Genomic DNA, 19,269 nt, shown 5'->3' on the forward strand with positions numbered 1-19,269 from the left:
TCCCCAGCCTTTAGGCTATTGAAATAGCTGCTGTCATGTGTGTTTTTGCCTCTAAGGGGCATAAGCTGAACTTTCTGCTTACTCAAGAAAAAGATACACAGAAGAGTTTTTCAAAAATAAGATCATAGCTTTATTGACAATTCCATACCCAAGAAAAGCAGTGTGCAAGGCTGATCCAAGCAAACTTATATCCGGGACTCTGCCTACCATGTATACACTGCAAGAATATCCCAGGGACCAGCCCCTTTGGCGTTGAATGTATTTAGTCTGGCCTGACTTGCAGCCCTTGGCAACCCCACCACATGATGCTGGAATCAGGCTTTCGTTCGTCCTTCAAGGATGAGTATGCACATTGGTGTTAGCTCCCCACCATAACTATACCTTGCGTGTAATTTGCATTCCGTTTCTCTCCGCTACACAAGATTCTTGTAACCTTTTATGACCATTCAGATGCCACAGTGCTGGTGGCTCCCAGGAGAGAACCAGTTGGCTGAGGTGGCTATCACAGGCAGTCCACATCCGGCCAAGCCATGGGTCAACAGTGATGAAAAGAAATGTGTTTCTCAATTGTTGGGGTGTATTGCAGATCTGGGTTGGGGCAGTGCACTGCACACCTATGGAAACGATTCACTGCAGCCAATCAGTGGCTAAGAGGGTGAGCCAATCAGGGCTCACCACCAGCCATTTGAAATTTTGGTGCTGCAGTGAGCCAATCGGTGCTCGCAACATCACCGCTATTTAGCTCTCCTGTGCGACGTGAAGACAGTTCGTCAGCGACAACATGAGAAGAGCTCCATATAGAAGACGTTGCATTCAAGAAAGAAAGAAAGTAGACATTGGAAGAAGAGAAGACAGGAGGAAAGGCACAGCGACGAGGAACCCTGCAAGCAAGAAACACTTACTTGCGCTGGATCCAGGGCCGGTGCTAGGGTCCATGGCGCCCTAGACATTTTTACAAAATCGGCGCCCCCACCCCGCAAAAATCGGCGCCCTCTTCCCTCCTCCCCTCTCACCCCGTCTTTCCTTACCTTGTCTCACCACCGCCGCCTCTCTGCTCCGTCTCCTCCCCTCCACTCACTGACACTAGTGAGTGGAGGGGAGGAGACGGAGCAGAAAGGCGGCGGTGGTGAGCAATAGCCTCTTCCCCCCCTCCCCGTGCATCTGAATGCTGTGCGGCGGCCGTGACAGGTATGGTCAGCGGTCGCCGCACAGTTTTAAAGTAATTTACCATTCTGTGGCGCCCTCCAGAGCCCGGCGCCCTAGGCAAGTGCCTAACCTTTCCTAATGGGAGCGCCGGGCCTGGCTGGATCACTGGTTAAGTGAGTGCACTTCTCTCTTCCACTTCAAATTAGGACTGTCCTGACTAAATCAGGACTACCCCACGAAAATCAGGGCTGCCCTGCAAATAAACTGGGCCTTTGGAGCATATAGTAAACTAATAAAAAAATATTAGTATACAAGGAAAAGATGCAAAGATAGGGGGGTTACAGGTACCTCTAGTGCAGAGAGTGCTGAATCCTCTTTGCAGGGCAGTGTGATTGGCAGACTTTTTCCACAGTGAGATATTTATATTATACACAGGATGGCTTAGAGCATTAAAAAAAGGTGCAGCACAAAATTATGTGTCTCCAATGAATTCTCGCTGTAGTAAAACAGAAGAAAGGCACTTTCAATGACTTTTACATCAGAGCAGGGGTCACAAGTGTTGCTATAGCTTTCATTTCAGAACAGGATTCTTAATGAATAATCCGGAAATAATATACAGTATATTATGTAAAGACTATATAAAGACTAGCATGTACTTTATTAAGGACAAAATTCAATGCTAGAGCAGACACATCAAAAACAAATGGAAAAAAAAAAGTAAAACAAAAGTTGATTAAATCTATTAAATTAACATTTACCCTCTTTACCAGCCTTTATTGGTATAAATTCATATTATATGAAAATTAGATCATTCACTGTAGGTCCAAATGTTACATTCCCGAAGAAAGCAAAACCTGTTACAGACTAACATGTCCCCCGCTGCCCACACATGCCCTCTTACCCACAAGATTTTAATAAATAAACAGCTTAATATTTTATGTATGTCATTTAGATTACCTTTATTTATGTCATAATGTATTCTGCAAAGGGAAGATTATTTATACTAATAGATAGCAACAAGGTAGAGCCAAATGGTGGGCAAATACTTAAAAAAATAAAATGTTGCTCAAACCTTAAGTTCCTTTAAATTAATAGTATGTAAGGTGGGAATTTCTGAAATTAACCCTCACACTCACTTTCCCAGCCACCTCTCCCTCTACTTTCTCCAGCCCCCTCTCCCCCACACTTTCCCAGTCCCCTCTCCCCCCAACTTTTTCCAGCCCCCTCTTCTCCCACTTTCTCCAGCCCCCTTCTCCCCCCACTTTCTCCAGGCTGGAGAAAGTGCTGGAGAAACACCTTTTCAAGTCAGGTTTTTGGTACCCTGTCCTAACTTTTCACCAGTATGACTTACAAACGTGATTTTACCTCCACACAACAGGTCATAAGTTCCCCTTCATCTGCATACCACATATGCCTCTGGTAAGTATGATATTTGAGAAAATGATATGATATTTTCCTGTGACCCTATTGAGCTTGAATTTGTCATTAACATATAACCCTGTATCTGCAGTTGGCATGTCTGAGGCCTCCCACACAGGTGTTAGATTTCATTGTCTTGAAAGAGATATTTTCAAAGGCTTTCACATTTGCGACCTGCCATAAATGATACAAGGTGCTACAATGGATCCAGGCTCTTATCTACCAGCCCCCTCTGGGTAGTTTAACATAAAAAAAACCACATTGATTTAAACAGCTCCTCTGAGCCATGTCAACTATTTGTAGGAATTAATTCACAAACACATATTTGCAGATTTATATGCTTAAAAATTAGCTTGCACATGACACTCTGCCATGCTGCTTTGGCCCCCCTTTCACACTCTGCCATGCTGTCTGTGCTCCCCCTTTTCACACTCTGCCATGCTCCCCCTTTTCACTCTCTGCCATGCTCCCCCTTCACTCTGCCGTGCTCCTCCCTCGCTTCCGTTCCTTCACTTACCTTTTCTATCAGCTTCTTTCTTCTCTTCTGTCTTCTTCCCAACTCCTCTCTGTGGCGCTCCTCACTGAACATCGGGCGTGATGACATCACGCCTGACATTCAGTGTGAACGGAGCAGAAAGTCAGTGAGCGCTGCGGTCACGTATTCTTTTTTTTTTTTTTAAAGTTTGCCAGTCCCATACCAACGAAGAGGGGAGCGATCAGGGTTGGGGCCTACCAGGGATAGCCTAGTCCCCCGGCGGGCCAGTCCGTCCCTGGATATCTTCCTACACTGCTGGTCGTGACTACATACACAATTCCACATTTATCTGACATCCTTCCATCGTTGACGCGTTCTGGAATTTCCAAAAAGTTGGCAAGCATGCCAGTCGTGAAGCCTGTGATCTGCAGGATAATTGCATAGGTGTGTACCCAGCTTTACAGACCTAAAATGACCAACAGTGAGCATGTTCAATTCCATTAACTACAGAGGGTTTTACCTGAGTTTCGGTTTATAAATATCAAACATGTAGATATATTTGTGTCCTTGCAAACAGCATTATTTTATTTAATATTCTATATTAAAATGTACGATTTGCACCACTGTATGCTTGTACAATACCCATGGTCAGCAGTATATTTATCATGCAAAGTATACATGGAATTAGTTTCTTTTAGCACATACAAGTTTAATAATTTCCTTAATGATTGCCGAATCCCTTTCAATGTAATGTTTTACAAATGTAGCAGATCTATTTCAAGATGAAATCCACATAACATGAGTGAGTGTAACTGGTAGGCACCAGCTTGTCTATGGGCATGGAGCCCCGCTGGGCATGGAGCCCATGCAACTAGATACAACTGCTTCAAAGTGCCAACCAGATTCGAAGTCGAACTGCAAACTTTTTTAGACGGTCCCTAACTCTCCGTTTGACAGAACGTATAATAGAATGTGGGCGGAGACAGAATCGGTCAGTGAGTTCACAGTGTTCTATGGTTCTACACTTTTTGAATCACATTCACCGTCCACTGGGCGGGGACTATCACGATATGGGCATAGTTTAATGCAAATTCCCTGAGGCTCTGACGGGACGGGTTTCGCTACTGTGTCTTGTTGTGATCGCTGTGCATTGAGTAATGGCGCAATTAGGGCTGCTGCAGCTCATGTGTCGGAAGATTGGGAGTATTAGGGTGAAGAGGGTGTGGCATCATTGCATCTACCGGGCAAGGTAAGGTTAAATAGTTGATAATGCTCTATGTCATGACCCGTGAGTTTATACACGTCATACTGTAGTCTGCAGCTCATCGTAGGTTTGTAGCCCAGTGCTTTAGTTCAAATCCTAAATCTAATACTAACATACTGTATATAGTATACATAGTTATATTATTTTATGTTGTCTAAAGTCAGTGAAACAACAATGCTAACACAATGATACTGCATGAATACTTTAGCACTGTATAGTAGTAACACGATATTTAAAACCAGCCTCACTTAGGCTCACTAATAATGTGATAGTTCAGATGCACTGCTGTGCCAGAGAAAGTGCCCATGATATAATCAACCAGTTGTTTTCTCTATATCAGATGTAGAACATTTGTAAACCAGAAGCCATCAGAGAAGCAATAAAGAGATTAGGCGATAACGATGTGTGATGAATTATTAAAAAAATGACGTGTTGTTATAGCTGGCTTTCTGGAACAGAACTCATGGGCAGGCATGTTGTGCTTTATTAAAGGCAACCAATGTATCACTAGATCAGGCACAGAAAAGAAACAGAAAAGCGTATTGGTAAAACTTATTGGTTAAATGGACATTTCTATCTTGCAGTTTCCATTACAAGTATGGATTGGTATTATGCCAAAACTAGTTAACGCACACTGGGCTCTGCTACCATGTTGTTTTGTTGTAATCTGTAATCTCAGATTTGAAACTTTTATCTTTTTCTTTTATCCAAAGTAGTGTTAGCAAACGTTGGGCCTCATTAAGATACAGTAGTAAATCCAGGTAGAAAGTGCAATTTGCACATCACAAGACAATGGTGTGCTACAAGGGGGATATTGTATTTAAATAGTATGGACGGATTTAGAGTTGGGAGGGGAGCGTATCCTAATCACCTCTAAATCATAGCTGCCTACTCTCTGGCAATATCCGGGAGTCTCACAAATTTCTGGAAGTTCTGGGAGAGCAGAGCAACCTCCCACATCGTTAGTGAAATGGGCGAGGCTTAGCGACGCGATTCACATCATATTGGCTCCACCCTCTGCTGTAATAGGTGTAAAATGATGGTGATGATGCCAAATGAAGCGGTTCACATGGCCACGCCCCCCAGGACTCGGCAGCGAGATCTTCCCTCCCAGAGAGGAGATCAGAAGTTGGCAAGTGTGCTCTAAATCACAGTGTTAAAATAAAGCAGCCTAGTATGTCTGCACTACACTCAAAAGCATGCAATAGTTTGCTTGCATGCACAAACAAATATTGCCTTTGCACCACTTGCATTGCAATCTGGTTTGTTAAAGTGCACATTTGAAAAACTTTAGCTGGATTTATACCTAATTCTAAGAGGCTCGTTTGGCGGCGGACTTTGTATGTATGTTGTTGTGTTTTTTGCATAAGATGTGTATAGTTGACTTGCGATTGGAGAGGAGCGTCTGTAAGGGTAAGTGTAGGCCCAAATACCGTAAGATGCGTTCACGTGACTGCAGAAGCACGGCACTGTTGTGTCCGTCGCTTGTTCTTAATTTGAAAAAAAAACTTATTTGGGTTTGACTGTCCTTCCTCACAATACTCTTACTGGAGGGGTCAAGGATTACTGAAGAATTGAACAAGAGAGGAGGACCCATTATAGTATTATTATTATTATTATCTTTTATTTGTTAGGCGCCACAAGGTTTCCGCAGCGCCGCACATAGTACAAACAGTAGACTATACAGGGTATAACAGTACAGAACAATAAACAAAAAGTACCAATACTTCAGAAACTCCAGGCAGGCAGATGCAATAGACACGGAGCAGAAGAACGGGTAAGGAGACAGGAGGGAAGAGGGCCCTGCTCATACGAGCTTACATCCTAAGGGAGGGTAAAACAGACCAGACACAAGAGGAGCCAGTTGAGGGAATGGGAGAGAGGGGAGAATGAGTGGAGGAGATGGGGGTTAAGTTGATGGTTGATAGGCTTTGAGAAAGAGGTGAGTTTTGAGTTCACGTTTGAAGGAGCACAGAGTAGGAGAGAGGCGGATGGAGCGAGGGAGGTCGTTCCAGTGAAGGGGGGCTGCATGAGCTAAATAGTACAGTATTTCCAAATATTTTGATACAGTAAATGGTACAAAAAGGAAATAAGAAGGCCGATCTGTTCCTCTTAGTAGTCTTCTCTCCTCAGAGGATCTGCATATTTCTTTCTCTGCATTATTTCTTGTGGACACCTCCTTTCTTGTTTATTTTCTCCCGTGACTACAGACCATCCGCAATGATACTCAATAATGATGACTATTAGCAGCACTATCAAGTCTCTGCGGATTGATTGTTATTCCTTACAGCTGTTAGTACTTAAAGTATTGGCGCCACAGCTCTATTATATAATTTCTATTTACATTACGTATTTCACATTTCAGTTTGGATTACTGCAGGAAAGAAGTATTTACCATTTGATTCTTAAAGGGCTAAACAGAATATGTTTGTATCTCATTCTATTTTATATTAAAAACAAGATTTTTGCATCTATTAATAACTGTCCAGACTGTATTCGCTGTTGTGGATATGACACTTGGTTACATTTGTGTATAAGTTGGGCAATGCGGCAAGTCACATTTCTACGCTATCATGCCTGACGTATGTATGGCACAAATGCTACTGTTATTGAGACCGCCTAAACATATGTACGTAAATATGCATTCAGAGTGTAGATTTATCCATTTATACAGCATCATAGTAGGGAAGTCACTAAAGTTTTTTTTTTTTCAAAAACCCCCCCAAAAAACAGTGTTGCAAGGTAAACCTTCAATTTTCACTGACCTGCCCCGTCTCTTCAGTGTAACATACAACTGGTAATTAATATACAGCACACCATGAACTAGCTGCCAGGTAGGGCCTGTGTTGTGTAGTTTACAGTCCGGATTATCTATTACTCAGAATTATTGCCACAGTTTGTCCCAGAAACTTTAATCTACATTGGCCAGCTCTCACCTGACTTCTCCACCTACTGTCACATCGTTCCAAGAGCCACCTTCTGGGGAGTGGTCTAGTTTCCTTTTAAGTAATGTTGAGTTTAAGAGAACATTATTTGACAGTGGAATAGCCACATTCTGCTATTAAAAATAGCGTCATGGCACGCTTAGGGCCGATGCAGGTTCTGACTCGAGCAATTCTGAGTGTTGGGGTGAAGAGAGTGTGTTTACGTGCCATCCACCGGGGAAGGTAAGGTTAATTGGATGAAAATATAATTGCATTGATTTGATAGCTTGCACACCATATAATTCAGAGTTGTTTACATTTATGTAGGCTGTTGTTTAATGTAGTTGAAATCCTAAATGTATTTGCAAAAGATTAATAAATATCTATACTAATATACAAATATATGTTTATTTTATTCCAATTGATATTATTGTATGTTGACATTAATAAAAAATAAGGCTTACAAAATGACATAATAGGGAAACTATAGCACTGTATTAAAAAAGTAGCTGGTTGGGATGGGAGAATATACAATTGTCCTAACACAGCTGTTTGCTTGAACAGTCTGTCAAAAATGTGGGTGTTAGATGGGCTATGCCATGTATCATATAACAAAACAATAGTAATATGAAATGCACAGATCAGCCACAACATTAAAACCACCTGTATTAAAATCCTATAGCGCTCAGTGATAGAACATATAACTCCACATATACAAACTGCATATCAATTAACATATGTCAATGAAAACGTGCACTGGGTGGACCTGGGTTACACCCATGCACTTGCTAACATGCAGCAAATACCCCTTTGGGGTAATCCAGTGTATTGTTTGAATTATATATGGACTAAAAGCTTTTTTTGAAAGAAGCATGAACCAGATAATAAATTGTACCGTTATAGACTAAAGTCTAGAAGACAGTGTTGTTCCACACAATAAATCAGTCTTCCAAGTTCCGTGGAGATGTATCATCCGTTTGGAAGAGCTGTGTTCCTGGATAGAAATTCAACCTCACGATGGTGAGCGCTGCTGGTGGTCTCAGTGTCCAATCCAAGGATCGTGAGTAATGCTGGGTAATGTAGTTCGTATATGGTAATAGATCCTCCAGCGTTGTACACTGTATAATCACAACCACCGACAGTGCCTGTTAAAAATAGGAGGGGGGGGAAAGTAAGTGCTGAACACTCCAATAGGCTATGAAGAATCAGACGATAAATCCAGAACCCGATAAATCCAGAGAGCACTATATGGTTACCGAGTAGCTCTCTGCCCACATCCTGAAACTGGAGACAACAGGCTGCTATGGAATACCAAAGGGTTCTGGATTTATCGTCTGATTCTTCATAGCCTATTGGAGTGTTCAGCGCTTACTTTTCCCCCCCTCCTATTTATTATCTGGTTCATGCTTCTTTCAAAAAAAGCTTTTAGTCCATATATAATTCAAACAATACACTGGATCACCCCAAAGGGGTATTTGCTGCATGTTAGCAAGTGCATGGGTGTAACCAAGGTCCACCCAGTGCACGTTTTCATTGACATATGTTAATTGATATGCAGTTTGTATATGTGGAGTTATATGTTCTATCACTGAGCGCTATAGGATTTTAATACAGGATTAACATTGTGCTCTTGGGAGAGAGTCTCTCTATGTGCTGCTTGTGATAGGGTGTGTGTTTTTATCTCTGGATTTGAGCGCTTGTTCCCATTATATATATTAAAACCACCTGCCTAAAATTTATACGTTTGCAGCAGATTCTTTAAGTCCTATAAGTTGTGAGGTGGGGCCTCCATGGCTTAAACTTGTTTTTCCAGCACATCCGACAGATGCTCGATCGCATTGAGATCTGGGGAATTTGGAGGCTAACTCAACACCTTGAACTCTTTGTCATGTTCCTCAAACCAGTCCTGAACAATTCTTGCAGTGTAGCAGGGCGCAGACCTGTCATTTTGGATATGGTCTGCCCCAATTATCTTGCCTTCAGAATTTGGCCCTTGTCATAGTTGCTCAGATCCTTACGCTTGCCCATTTCTCCTGCTTCCAACACATCAAATTCAAGCACTAACTCTTCACTTGCTCCCTAATATATCCCACCCTTTGATGGGTGCCATTGTAACGAGATAACCAATTGTCACGGACACAAGACTCAGCCAGCTCCATATATCACCTTTATTTTATCAGGAACCCTCTCCTGACCACCTGTACCGGTCACAAACCGCACTCTACGTAGTCGTGACTTGGAAGCTTACTGTAATGGGACACACGGGATTCCAGAGATTAATCTTGCACTCATCTATCCCTAAGGTTACAGACCTAACTGGTCCCTTCCCCAACACAGGCAACAACCTCCACATCTCTCAACTGCCACCATCTACATGTAAGGTCTGATGAAAATCTATGACTTAATTACCCTATTGTGCACATTCTGTGCACTGATAGCTAAAAGAGTTAACACAGCCAAGCAATCAACCTCTTCTTAACAGGAGGTGAATTCACTTAGAGCAATATGGACAGCACTTACATTTAATATACAAAAGTACAATGCTTACAGATTATCAAAACAATTAATAAAAGTTGACATAACATATAGTGAAACATATACATGTAAAAAGTTTGAGTATAAACTTGCATATAAATTGTATAATCTGCGCCAAAGGAAATAGGCTTGGAAGATGGACAGCTTTTCAATGTTGACTGATTTCCCAAAAGACTCTTTTTCATCATTCCCCTCCTACAGGGGTTAGTCTCCAGAGGAGGCCTGTGACAAAGTTTTAAAACCACTATTTACATCTTCACTGTTTAATCCCCAATGCTATAATTTAACATATCTTTTCTAGGGTGTGTCACACAGACCCAATTTTATCATTAATAAATCCAATAAAAATTTACCAATCTACAGATACCAAACAGAGATCGGTCAAGTAGATTAGTTGAGCTGACACTCCTTTCCTCTCATTCCCTGTGTGACAGACAGCTGTATCCGACATATGGGTTGCACCTTATCATCCTATTTCTGAATATGTGGTGATCACTAATTATATTGATTGCAAGTAGTATTTTGGCAATTAGATTATATTTGTCTATATAAAATATAGCAAACCATCATGTGGTTACAGAGCCCATGTCCCTTTGTGTAAGACCCCTTGCTAGGACGGTTCCCTAAAGTCTCTTTAGGTGCCAAAAATCACTCCAATACCAGAACATTGCTCACCCCATAGTATCCTGCAGGGCCACAGAATAAACACAGGCCAGTATTTCTGGCCTCTCATTGTTAGGTAATTAACCCTGTCAGAGAAGGGCTTTGCTTTGAAGTCATTTGTATCCCACTCATCACCATCATCTATTTATTTATATAGCGCCACTAATTCCGCAGCGCTGTACAGAGAGCTCATTCCCATCTGTCCCTGCCCCATTGGAGCTTACAATCTAAATCCCCTAACATACACACACACAAACCGAAAGAGACTAAGGGCAATTTAATAGCAGCCAATTAACCTACCAGTATGATTTTGGAGTGTGGGAGGAAACTGGAGCACCCAGAGGAAACCCACGCAAACACAGGGAGAACATACAAACTCCACACAGAGAAGGCCATGGTTGGGAATCGCACTCATGACCCCAGTGCTGTGAGGCAGAAGTGCTAACCACTAAACCACCATGTTGCCCAACTCTTAGGTTATAGTGTAACACAAATTATACATGGATTCATTTGCTATACAGTATTTACAATGCAGTCCATTATGGTTATGTTATGGGTTAATCCCTACAACTGTAATTCCTTCCTTTTCTCTACATCAATGATATTCACTTCACTTGTCCGTGGTTTGAATGTTGTGGATCATTTGTGTGTCTTGTTACTTGTAATCTTGTGTAGAAGCTTTGTAAACCAGATGTACTAATCAAATGCTTGTCATTGGGAAGCAATAAAGATAACATGCTAATTATATGTTTGACTGTATTAGGCTCTTACAGGTCTTAATTTTATGCATCCAGCTCGCTTAAAGTAGCGCACTTTAATGGCGATAGCTGAACAGATAATTTAAGCGCACATACACACTTTCTGATGAGTTCATTTGCACCCATTTTGACATTTGACTGCAGCGTTCACACGCATGAACGTTCAGTGCAATATGATGATCTATAGGAGTATTAGTTAAGTACATAGCACATTATGCTGCAGGGGAGCTTTGAGACCACGCGTCAAATACCATAAGACAGGGCAAAGTACATGCTTTTGCCAACGCCTTTAGCAGGCACTGTTTTTGAATGTCAGTGTATATGAGACTTGAGGTTATTAAAGCCTAACTTTAGTCCTGAAATAACAAAGCACACTTTTCTGCCTTAAATGGTGGAAGTCAGAGATTAACTAAATTGCATAACAAACTACTTGCCAAACTCAGCCCTTAATGTCCCTGATACTTAAAAAGTTGTGAATGAAAAAACGTTACTACTGCTCTGCTTTGTAAACTTGACGTAGGGGTCAAATATGTGTCCTTGGGAAGGCAATCGTGTGTGACTGTGCAAATATAGGACAATAGAAATACTGCAGGATCACCTGTAGCCTTAATTTCATAAACATGAAATACGGTGGCTGAGAATAACGCTGACACCAGCAATTGAATGAATGGCTGCTAGACTGCAAGTGATTTTATTTATTTTTTTGACAGTTTCTAAAGTCCTTTTCATGTAAAATTATTTCATGGCTTCTTCACAATTACGTTGCTAAAAGAAAAAATGGAAAGAGAGCTGAGATTATTTATATATCCTTGTAGAAACTGCCCCAAAACAAAAAATCCCTTGCAGTCTAGCAGCCATTCAATGCAGTCGCTGGTGTCAGCGTTATCCTCAGCCACCGTATTATAGTCATTTGAAATGTTTATAAAATCAAGACTACAGGTGATCTTGCAGTATTTCTATTGTCCTATATTTGCACTGTCACACACATGATTGCCTCCCCAAGGACACATATTTGACCCCTATGTCAACTTTACAAAGCAGAGCAGACATTGCCCAACTCTCTAGCTCAATCAGGTGAGCTACAAATGCAATTTAAATAAAGGTTAAAAGCAAATGTTACCGTAAAAAAAATTGCAACTTTAAAGACATATTACTTTAAAACCAGTGCACATATCAGCCTAAGATTTGGGGGGTTTCTTTATACCCATGGCAGCATTATACCAGATTTCATTAAAATCTGAAACGGTCAGTTTGAAACCCTGTGTTGATTTGATGTGGAATGACCTGTATGTTCTTCATTGGTACAAGACAGTACATCACCTAGAGGTCCATGGACCACCAATGACCTATGAGGTTTCCTTCTTCCAGTTTCCTTACCACTTACTACACTTGTCAGAGTAACTGTAGCTGTAAAAAAAAAATGGGGATTCAGAAACCACTGCTACCTAAAAATCGCAGAAAACACATTTTGAATGTGTGATATTTGTTTGTGTTTTTTTTTTTTCAAGCATGGAGAAAACAGGGAACAAGTTTGTGGATCTCTTATGAATGATATATGATGGTAGTGGGTTTTGTGTCTGTATGGCACATGGTGGAATTGCTTCTTTTTCTTTTTGCCAAATCGCTGTTCTCGATTATTTTGCAAGTTTCTGTGCATAAAGGTTATTTACAGATCAGGTTATTTCATTGTACATTAAATGAAGACAGCCTCAATGTCTTATTACTGTATCTATGATCTTTGAGTTCCATTTCTTCATCCCACATAATGGCCATCTATCATTAGTGGGGGAGTTGGGGCTCGTGTACAATTTGATGTCCAGAACAGAAGTGTAAAAATTTTTGCCGATACTATCCTAGGCCAGAAGCACTGGAGTTGGTTTTACATTTCGGGGGCCCATTCCTTTTTTTTTTTAATCTACTTATTTGTTTTTATCCAACACTACTGCAAGATGCATATTATACAGTATTGTATGCGATTTGGTATTACTCAGACTCACACATATTTTAAGATGCACCCGACTCTCAATACTACACAAACCACTTACTTTTCAGGGACGTCATTTACACCTACACGATTCACGCTATGTCCAACGCTAAAGCAGCCCTTGTATTTGTAAATTAGAATTTTGTGGAATTCATACACCCACAATTTAGTCTGCTGTGTGGTGTGATTGTGGCAGAATTGGGAATTCTGGGCAGAACGAAAAATATATACAGGGAATTCCGTGCAGAAAATTTAAGGACACCGGAGAAACGTGCACAATTTTTACAGTGAAATGTGGCATAAAGCAAATCCCCACAACCTGCAGCCAAACCAAGCACAACACTTGCTGTCATTAAAGCAATTTTCTTATAGTAATGTTAGGGCTACTGTTACCAGCAGGTAATTCAGGACATTGTCCAATCATGTTGAACTTAGATATTTTTCAAGAGCAATTCTTTGTACCTGCTTCTCTATTTTTTTTTTATTATTTTTTTTAAAGTTATTAAAACTTAGTTGTTGCAGTAAGAATGTGACTTAACATTCTAACACCATTTATTATTATTATTACAATTTATTTATATAGCGCCACTAATTCTGTAGCGCTGTACAGAGAACTCACTCACATCAGTCCCTGCCCCATTGGGGCTTATAGTCTAAATTCCCTAACCTACACACACAGAGAGAGAGACAGACATACACAGACTAGGGTAAATTTTTTGTTAGCAGCCAATTAACCTACTAGTATGTTTTTGGAGTGTGGGAGGAAACTGGAGCACCCGGAGGAAACCCACACAAACATCGGGAGAACATACAAATGCCACACAGATAAGGCCATGGTCGGGAATTGAACTCATGACCCCAGTGCTGTAAGGCGAAGTGCTAACCACAAAGCCACCGTGCTGCCTTATGACGGACCATGATGGACAAAAGGCGGCCCTAGGGCCACATGTTGCCCTCTGAGCCATTTACCTGCGGCCCCCAGCTCCTTCCTGCTCTATTGTCAGATTTTTTGGTTATAGCTTTTAACACTTGTTTAAAAATCTTGCTGACAGACTATTACAGATAGTTGACTATTTGCTTAAATGTATTGTGTTAACTTATTATTAAGGCTAGTAATGTGCAGCCCTTATGAAGGTTAGAGGGCCCCCATGTGAAGTGTGTCAGGATGCCCATCACTGTTTTAACATGCCAATTTGACCGCTACTACTGTGAGTATCGTATTGGTTCTGAGTTACCAGGTCTGGGGCAGTTTGAGAGATTTCATCTCTTCATCAGCAACTTTAATGCAATTCTGCTCCTTGTGATTAGGTAATATCATCATCATCATCATCATCATCATTTATTTATATAGCGCCACTAATTCCGCAGCGCTGTACAGAGAACTCATTCACATCAGTCCCTGCCCCATTGGAGCTTACAGTCTAAATTCCCTAACACACACACACACTCACACACAGACAGACAGAGAGGGAATATTTGCAGCTCCTTGAATGACCCTGGTTGGGGTGCTTTTAGAATGCTTAGTTCTTGTAGATCTCCTTACTGAAGGTAGAGGTGATGCTACTTTCTCTCCTTCGATGGCACGGTGGCCTAGTGGTTAGCACTTCTGCCTCACAGCACTGGGGTCATGAGTTCAATTCCTGACCATGGCCTTATCTGTATGAAGTTTGTATGAGCAACATATTTTCTGAGTATCTCACACTGAGGGCTGAAAATCACCGCCGTTCATCTGGTAGAGCCTGTGAGTTCAACGATCAATGTTGTGGTCAACTTTCACTGCTGTAACATCTTTACTTTCTACTTCCATGACCGATAGTTCTGATTTGTCAATATGCCGCTGTAATTTATTCAGGGCATTGTCCATTTGTGTAAGAAGCCAGTAAGACTTGTGCTTTGATATATACTTTGTATGCTTAACAATGTCCTACATTATCTGTTCCTAGTGCTCTGCGACTAGTTGCATATGAGAGCAGGGCACTACTGCATACCACTTACTGTTGTCTATGCGTCTCATCGACATATAGCAGTCTGCTTACTCGACAACAAGTGCAGCTGGCTCATTGCTATCTCAATATTCTTATCTCGGTAATTATGGGGGATATTTATATAAACTGTTGCACACCTGTTTACAAATGTCTAACAGCTAGCAGCTTGCTCTGACCAGATGTAGGAAGAGGAATTATAATAATAATAATAATAACTTGTAAGTTTTCACATTAACACTTATGTGTTAATATGAAAACTTACAAGTTATTATTATTATTATTATTATTAATAATTTTTTATTTATAAGGCGCCACAAGGCGTCCGCAGCACCGTACAGAGACAAACAAATTACAATACAATGGGAGACAGCACAGTACAGTAAACAGTAAGCACAGCAACTCAGTAAGCTCAATGCACAGCTAGAGAGGGCCGGGAACGGGGAGGGAGGATCCGCAAATGACGGGGCCCAAGAAGGAGGGCGCGGAAGACAAGTTCCTCAAAATCCTCCCCTGCTTTTTGCCAATGTCATGCCCGTTTTTCACACTGTGTTGCAAAAAATTATAATTTTTTCTGCACCCAAATTAAGGAAATATCTGGTAGATCGCACCCTACATCACAACTCCCCATGACCTGTTCCTCTGCTTTGTTTTGAATCCAAAGAACATTTTTACATGTGTTGTTTTTTTTATGACAAATAGAGGGAGGTAAGGGGGTGGCCAAAACAGTATGTTACTCCAGCTCTGAACCTTCATACCCCAGTCATTTTATTTTAGTAACAAAGTCAGTAAAGTCTATTGACTACCACATTTTTCCTGTCCATACCCCCTAGCAGACCCAGTATCAAACAACTCAGAGTTGCTCCGTGTGGGATGTAGTCATATCGGCGACGGTGAATCTGATGACAGTAGGACTGTTAACAGATTCCTTCTGTCGACATCTTTAAAATGTTGACATTGTCGACAGTCACAATGTCGACATTTAAAGGGTAACCCGCAATTCCGGCACAAAATAGGTAATATTTTTAAAACAACACACTCTTTAACATTAACCCCAAACACATTAACCCTAGTTCTGCCACCAGCACAATACAGTAAATACATTTTTAAAAAGCGTGCCCCCCCCTCCCCACCCTCCCAAACAGATTAACCATAGTGCTGCCAGTCTAGGCTGGCACGAGCAAAATGAGGGGGGGTGGGAAACGCAATCTTCTAGGGTTATTAGAACCAGCACTAGGCATTGCCAGGCTGGTCAGCATGGGGCTGGATTCCCTAGGGAGATAGGGTCTGCAAAAAAAGTGCCCCCTTCCTCCCAGCCCCATGCTGAAAGCACTGGGGCTCTTTCCACACTCCTGGCCGGTGGGTGTGAGGTAATAACAGTTTGTTCTGGCAGCATTAGGGTTAATGTGTTTGGGGTTATATATGTGTGTTGTTTTTTTTTATTCATAATTATCAATTATTTTGTGTCGGACCAGTCGGCTGTCGACATATCTCCCCCAGCACTTGCCCAAGTGCCTCAGTAGTTCAGTCAAAGTCCATTTAATTACAGCAATACATGCAGACATGCAGTGCATTTAGTTTTCCACAAATATGCTTATTTGTCTGCATTATTCACTCAGTTTCCCCTCTAAGTACAATTTTGCTCATCCCTAAAGTGTGTGATTTCAGCTTTAGAAATGTTTTCCCTTATATTTTAAACATACTTGCCAACTCTCCCGAAATGTCCGGGAGACTCCCGAAATCCGGGTAGGTCTCCCGGACTCCCAGGAGAGCTGGCAAGTCTCCCTCATCCCACAAGTTGTTAGTCAAAATAACGGTATTCGCGTTGAATGGCGTCATTTTGACCCCAAATGAGGCATTTCACTGCGCCACGTCCTGCAGTCACGCCCCCTGTCCGGGATCTCCCGGATTTCAGAATGTGAAAGTAGGCAAGTATGATTTTAAATTTTTGCTTAATCATAAAGGTGAAGTAATTTATTTCACTGAGTAATTTATTTTAACTCATTGAATTTGCTTTTAAATGTACTTTATGAATACTACAGAACACCAAACAGCTTGTGAATGACTAGTTCTAGATAGCGGTGAGGAACAACGGGGGACTATAGTGAGGCAAAATACTAAATCTGTGGTTTGTCGTTTGATCTATTTTTGCAAATACCACAACTATCTGAGTAGGGAAAACACAACAACACACCAAAAAATATACTGATAGTCTGCAAATGGCTGATGCATATTTTGCATTGTGGGAGAGTGTTGCGTGCGTTCCACTGAAATATGTGTCTTTCCATTGCTTATATTAAACATGACAAATTATATGTTGTAAGTAAGTACAGCACTACTGTAGAACGGATATTAATGTGGAAACTTCTTCCCAAATGTGGATGAAAGGGTTTGTTTGTCTTTTTTTGTATTGTTGACTGACTGTATAACACACTGCAATCCTGCACTCGATCCAAACACCAGAATCACTATTAGAAGAGCTGGATCACTCTTATAACAATTATAACAATTGAGGTCATCTTACACCTGGATTTTTTTGACATGCCCAATCACAGTTCACATTATTATAATTTGGTCATTAGGTATTATTGTCATTGGGGCCATAAATGCTACGATATCAATATGCCAAAATTGGTGGCAATTGCTCAGCATGTTCGGCCCCTTAAATAGTGTTATTGGTATTATAGTGTTAACTCTTTTATCTTTTTTATCTATAGCAAAACAAGCAATATGTCAACCTACGGTGTGTAAAGGCTAATGATCTATAGATACATAGTTTCTTATGTTTTCTTTACAAACAAACCCAAAAAACTAACCTTAAAATACAAGTTTACGCCATTTGAAAGGAATATTGTAAGTCAAATACCGTGTAAGGGCCTCACGCTGAGAGACGCATGTTAGTCGTAATTTCCGCAAAAAACGAATAATATAAAAAATGTATAAATGCCGCATTTACGCACATTCCGTCCAAAATCACAAAATGCGTCAGGATAACATACACCCAGACTCACTTATATACACAATCAGTTCATAACCACAAGAAAAGTTTGTTAGCATTTGTTTTGATAGTGAAAAATGCATTCGCGATTAGGCTTGATTTAATAAATTAGATATTATATTCCTTCCGAATAAAAGTAACAAAATAAAAACCTATTTTTAAAATAAGCACACAAAATCATATCACGTATGCACAATCAATGAAGAGGATGCCTAGTGCAGCGGTTCCCAAAGTGTGCACCCCGGCTCCCAGGGGTGCCGCGGCGCTGTCACAGGGGTGCCGCGACCAGCCAGAAAAAATAAAACTTACCAGTCCGCTCGCCGCTGGGACCCAGCATCCTCTTCTCTCCCGCAGTGCGCCCGACATCAGTGACAAGCTGCGGGAGAGAGGAGGATGCTGGCTCCCGGCGCTGCGTGGATTGGTAAGTTGTTTTTTTTTTGTTTTGTTTTTTCTCTCTGGCTGGTCACGGCAGAGGGGCAGCGTGAGAGAGGGCAGAGTTAGAGGAGGCAGCGTGAGAGAGGGCAGAGTGAGAGGAGGCAGCGTGAGAGAGGGCAGAGGGGGCAGTGTAACTGGATGTAGAGAGGGCAGCGTAACTGGATGCAGAGGGGGCAGCGTAACTGGATGCAGAGAGGGCAGCGTAACTGGAAGCAGAGGGGGCAGCGTAACTGGATGCAGAGGGGGCAGCGTAACTGGAAGCAGAGGGGGCAGCGTGACTGGAAGCAGAGAGGGCAGCGTAACTGGAAGCAGAGGGGGCAGCGTAACTGGAAGCAGAGGGGGCAGCGTGACTGGAAGCAGAGAGGGCAGCGTAACTGGAAGCAGAGGGGGCAGCGTGACTGGAAGCAGAGGGCGCAGCGTGACTGGAAGCAGAGGGCGCAGCGTAACTGGAAGCAGAGGGCGCAGCGTGGCTGGATGCAGAGGGGGCAGCGTAACTGGATGCAGAGGGGGCAGCGTGGCTGGATGCAGAGGGGGCAGCGTAACTGGATGCAGAGGGGGCAGCGTGGCTGGATGCAGAGGGGGCAGCGTGACTGGAAGCAGAGGGGGCAGCGTGGCTGGATGCAGAGGGGGCAGCGTGGCTGGATGCAGAGGGGGCAGCGTGGCTGGATGCAGAGGGGGCAGCGTGG

At 42.0% G+C, this 19,269-nt stretch overlaps 1 protein-coding gene across 2 annotated transcripts in view; it reads left to right on the forward strand.

Moving 5' to 3' along the window:
- Window positions 1–4,023: 4,023 nt before the first annotated feature.
- The window catches only part of ACSF2 (acyl-CoA synthetase family member 2), a 72,226-nt gene continuing 56,980 nt past the window's right edge, over window positions 4,024–19,269 (forward strand). Inside the window, exon 1 of one of the 2 annotated variants that reach the window (XM_075177908.1) lies at window positions 4,024–4,289. In XM_075177908.1, coding sequence (XP_075034009.1) covers window positions 4,198–4,289 — 92 coding nt within the window. In that variant the 5' untranslated portion in view covers window positions 4,024–4,197. Of the gene's footprint in view, window positions 4,290–7,342; window positions 7,472–19,269 lie in introns of those variants that run through there. The other variant, XM_075177909.1, reaches the window with a different exon arrangement.

The sequence above is a fragment of the Mixophyes fleayi genome, chromosome 6 (assembly GCF_038048845.1).
Source record: "Mixophyes fleayi isolate aMixFle1 chromosome 6, aMixFle1.hap1, whole genome shotgun sequence".
Taxonomy (NCBI): domain Eukaryota; kingdom Metazoa; phylum Chordata; class Amphibia; order Anura; family Limnodynastidae; genus Mixophyes; species Mixophyes fleayi.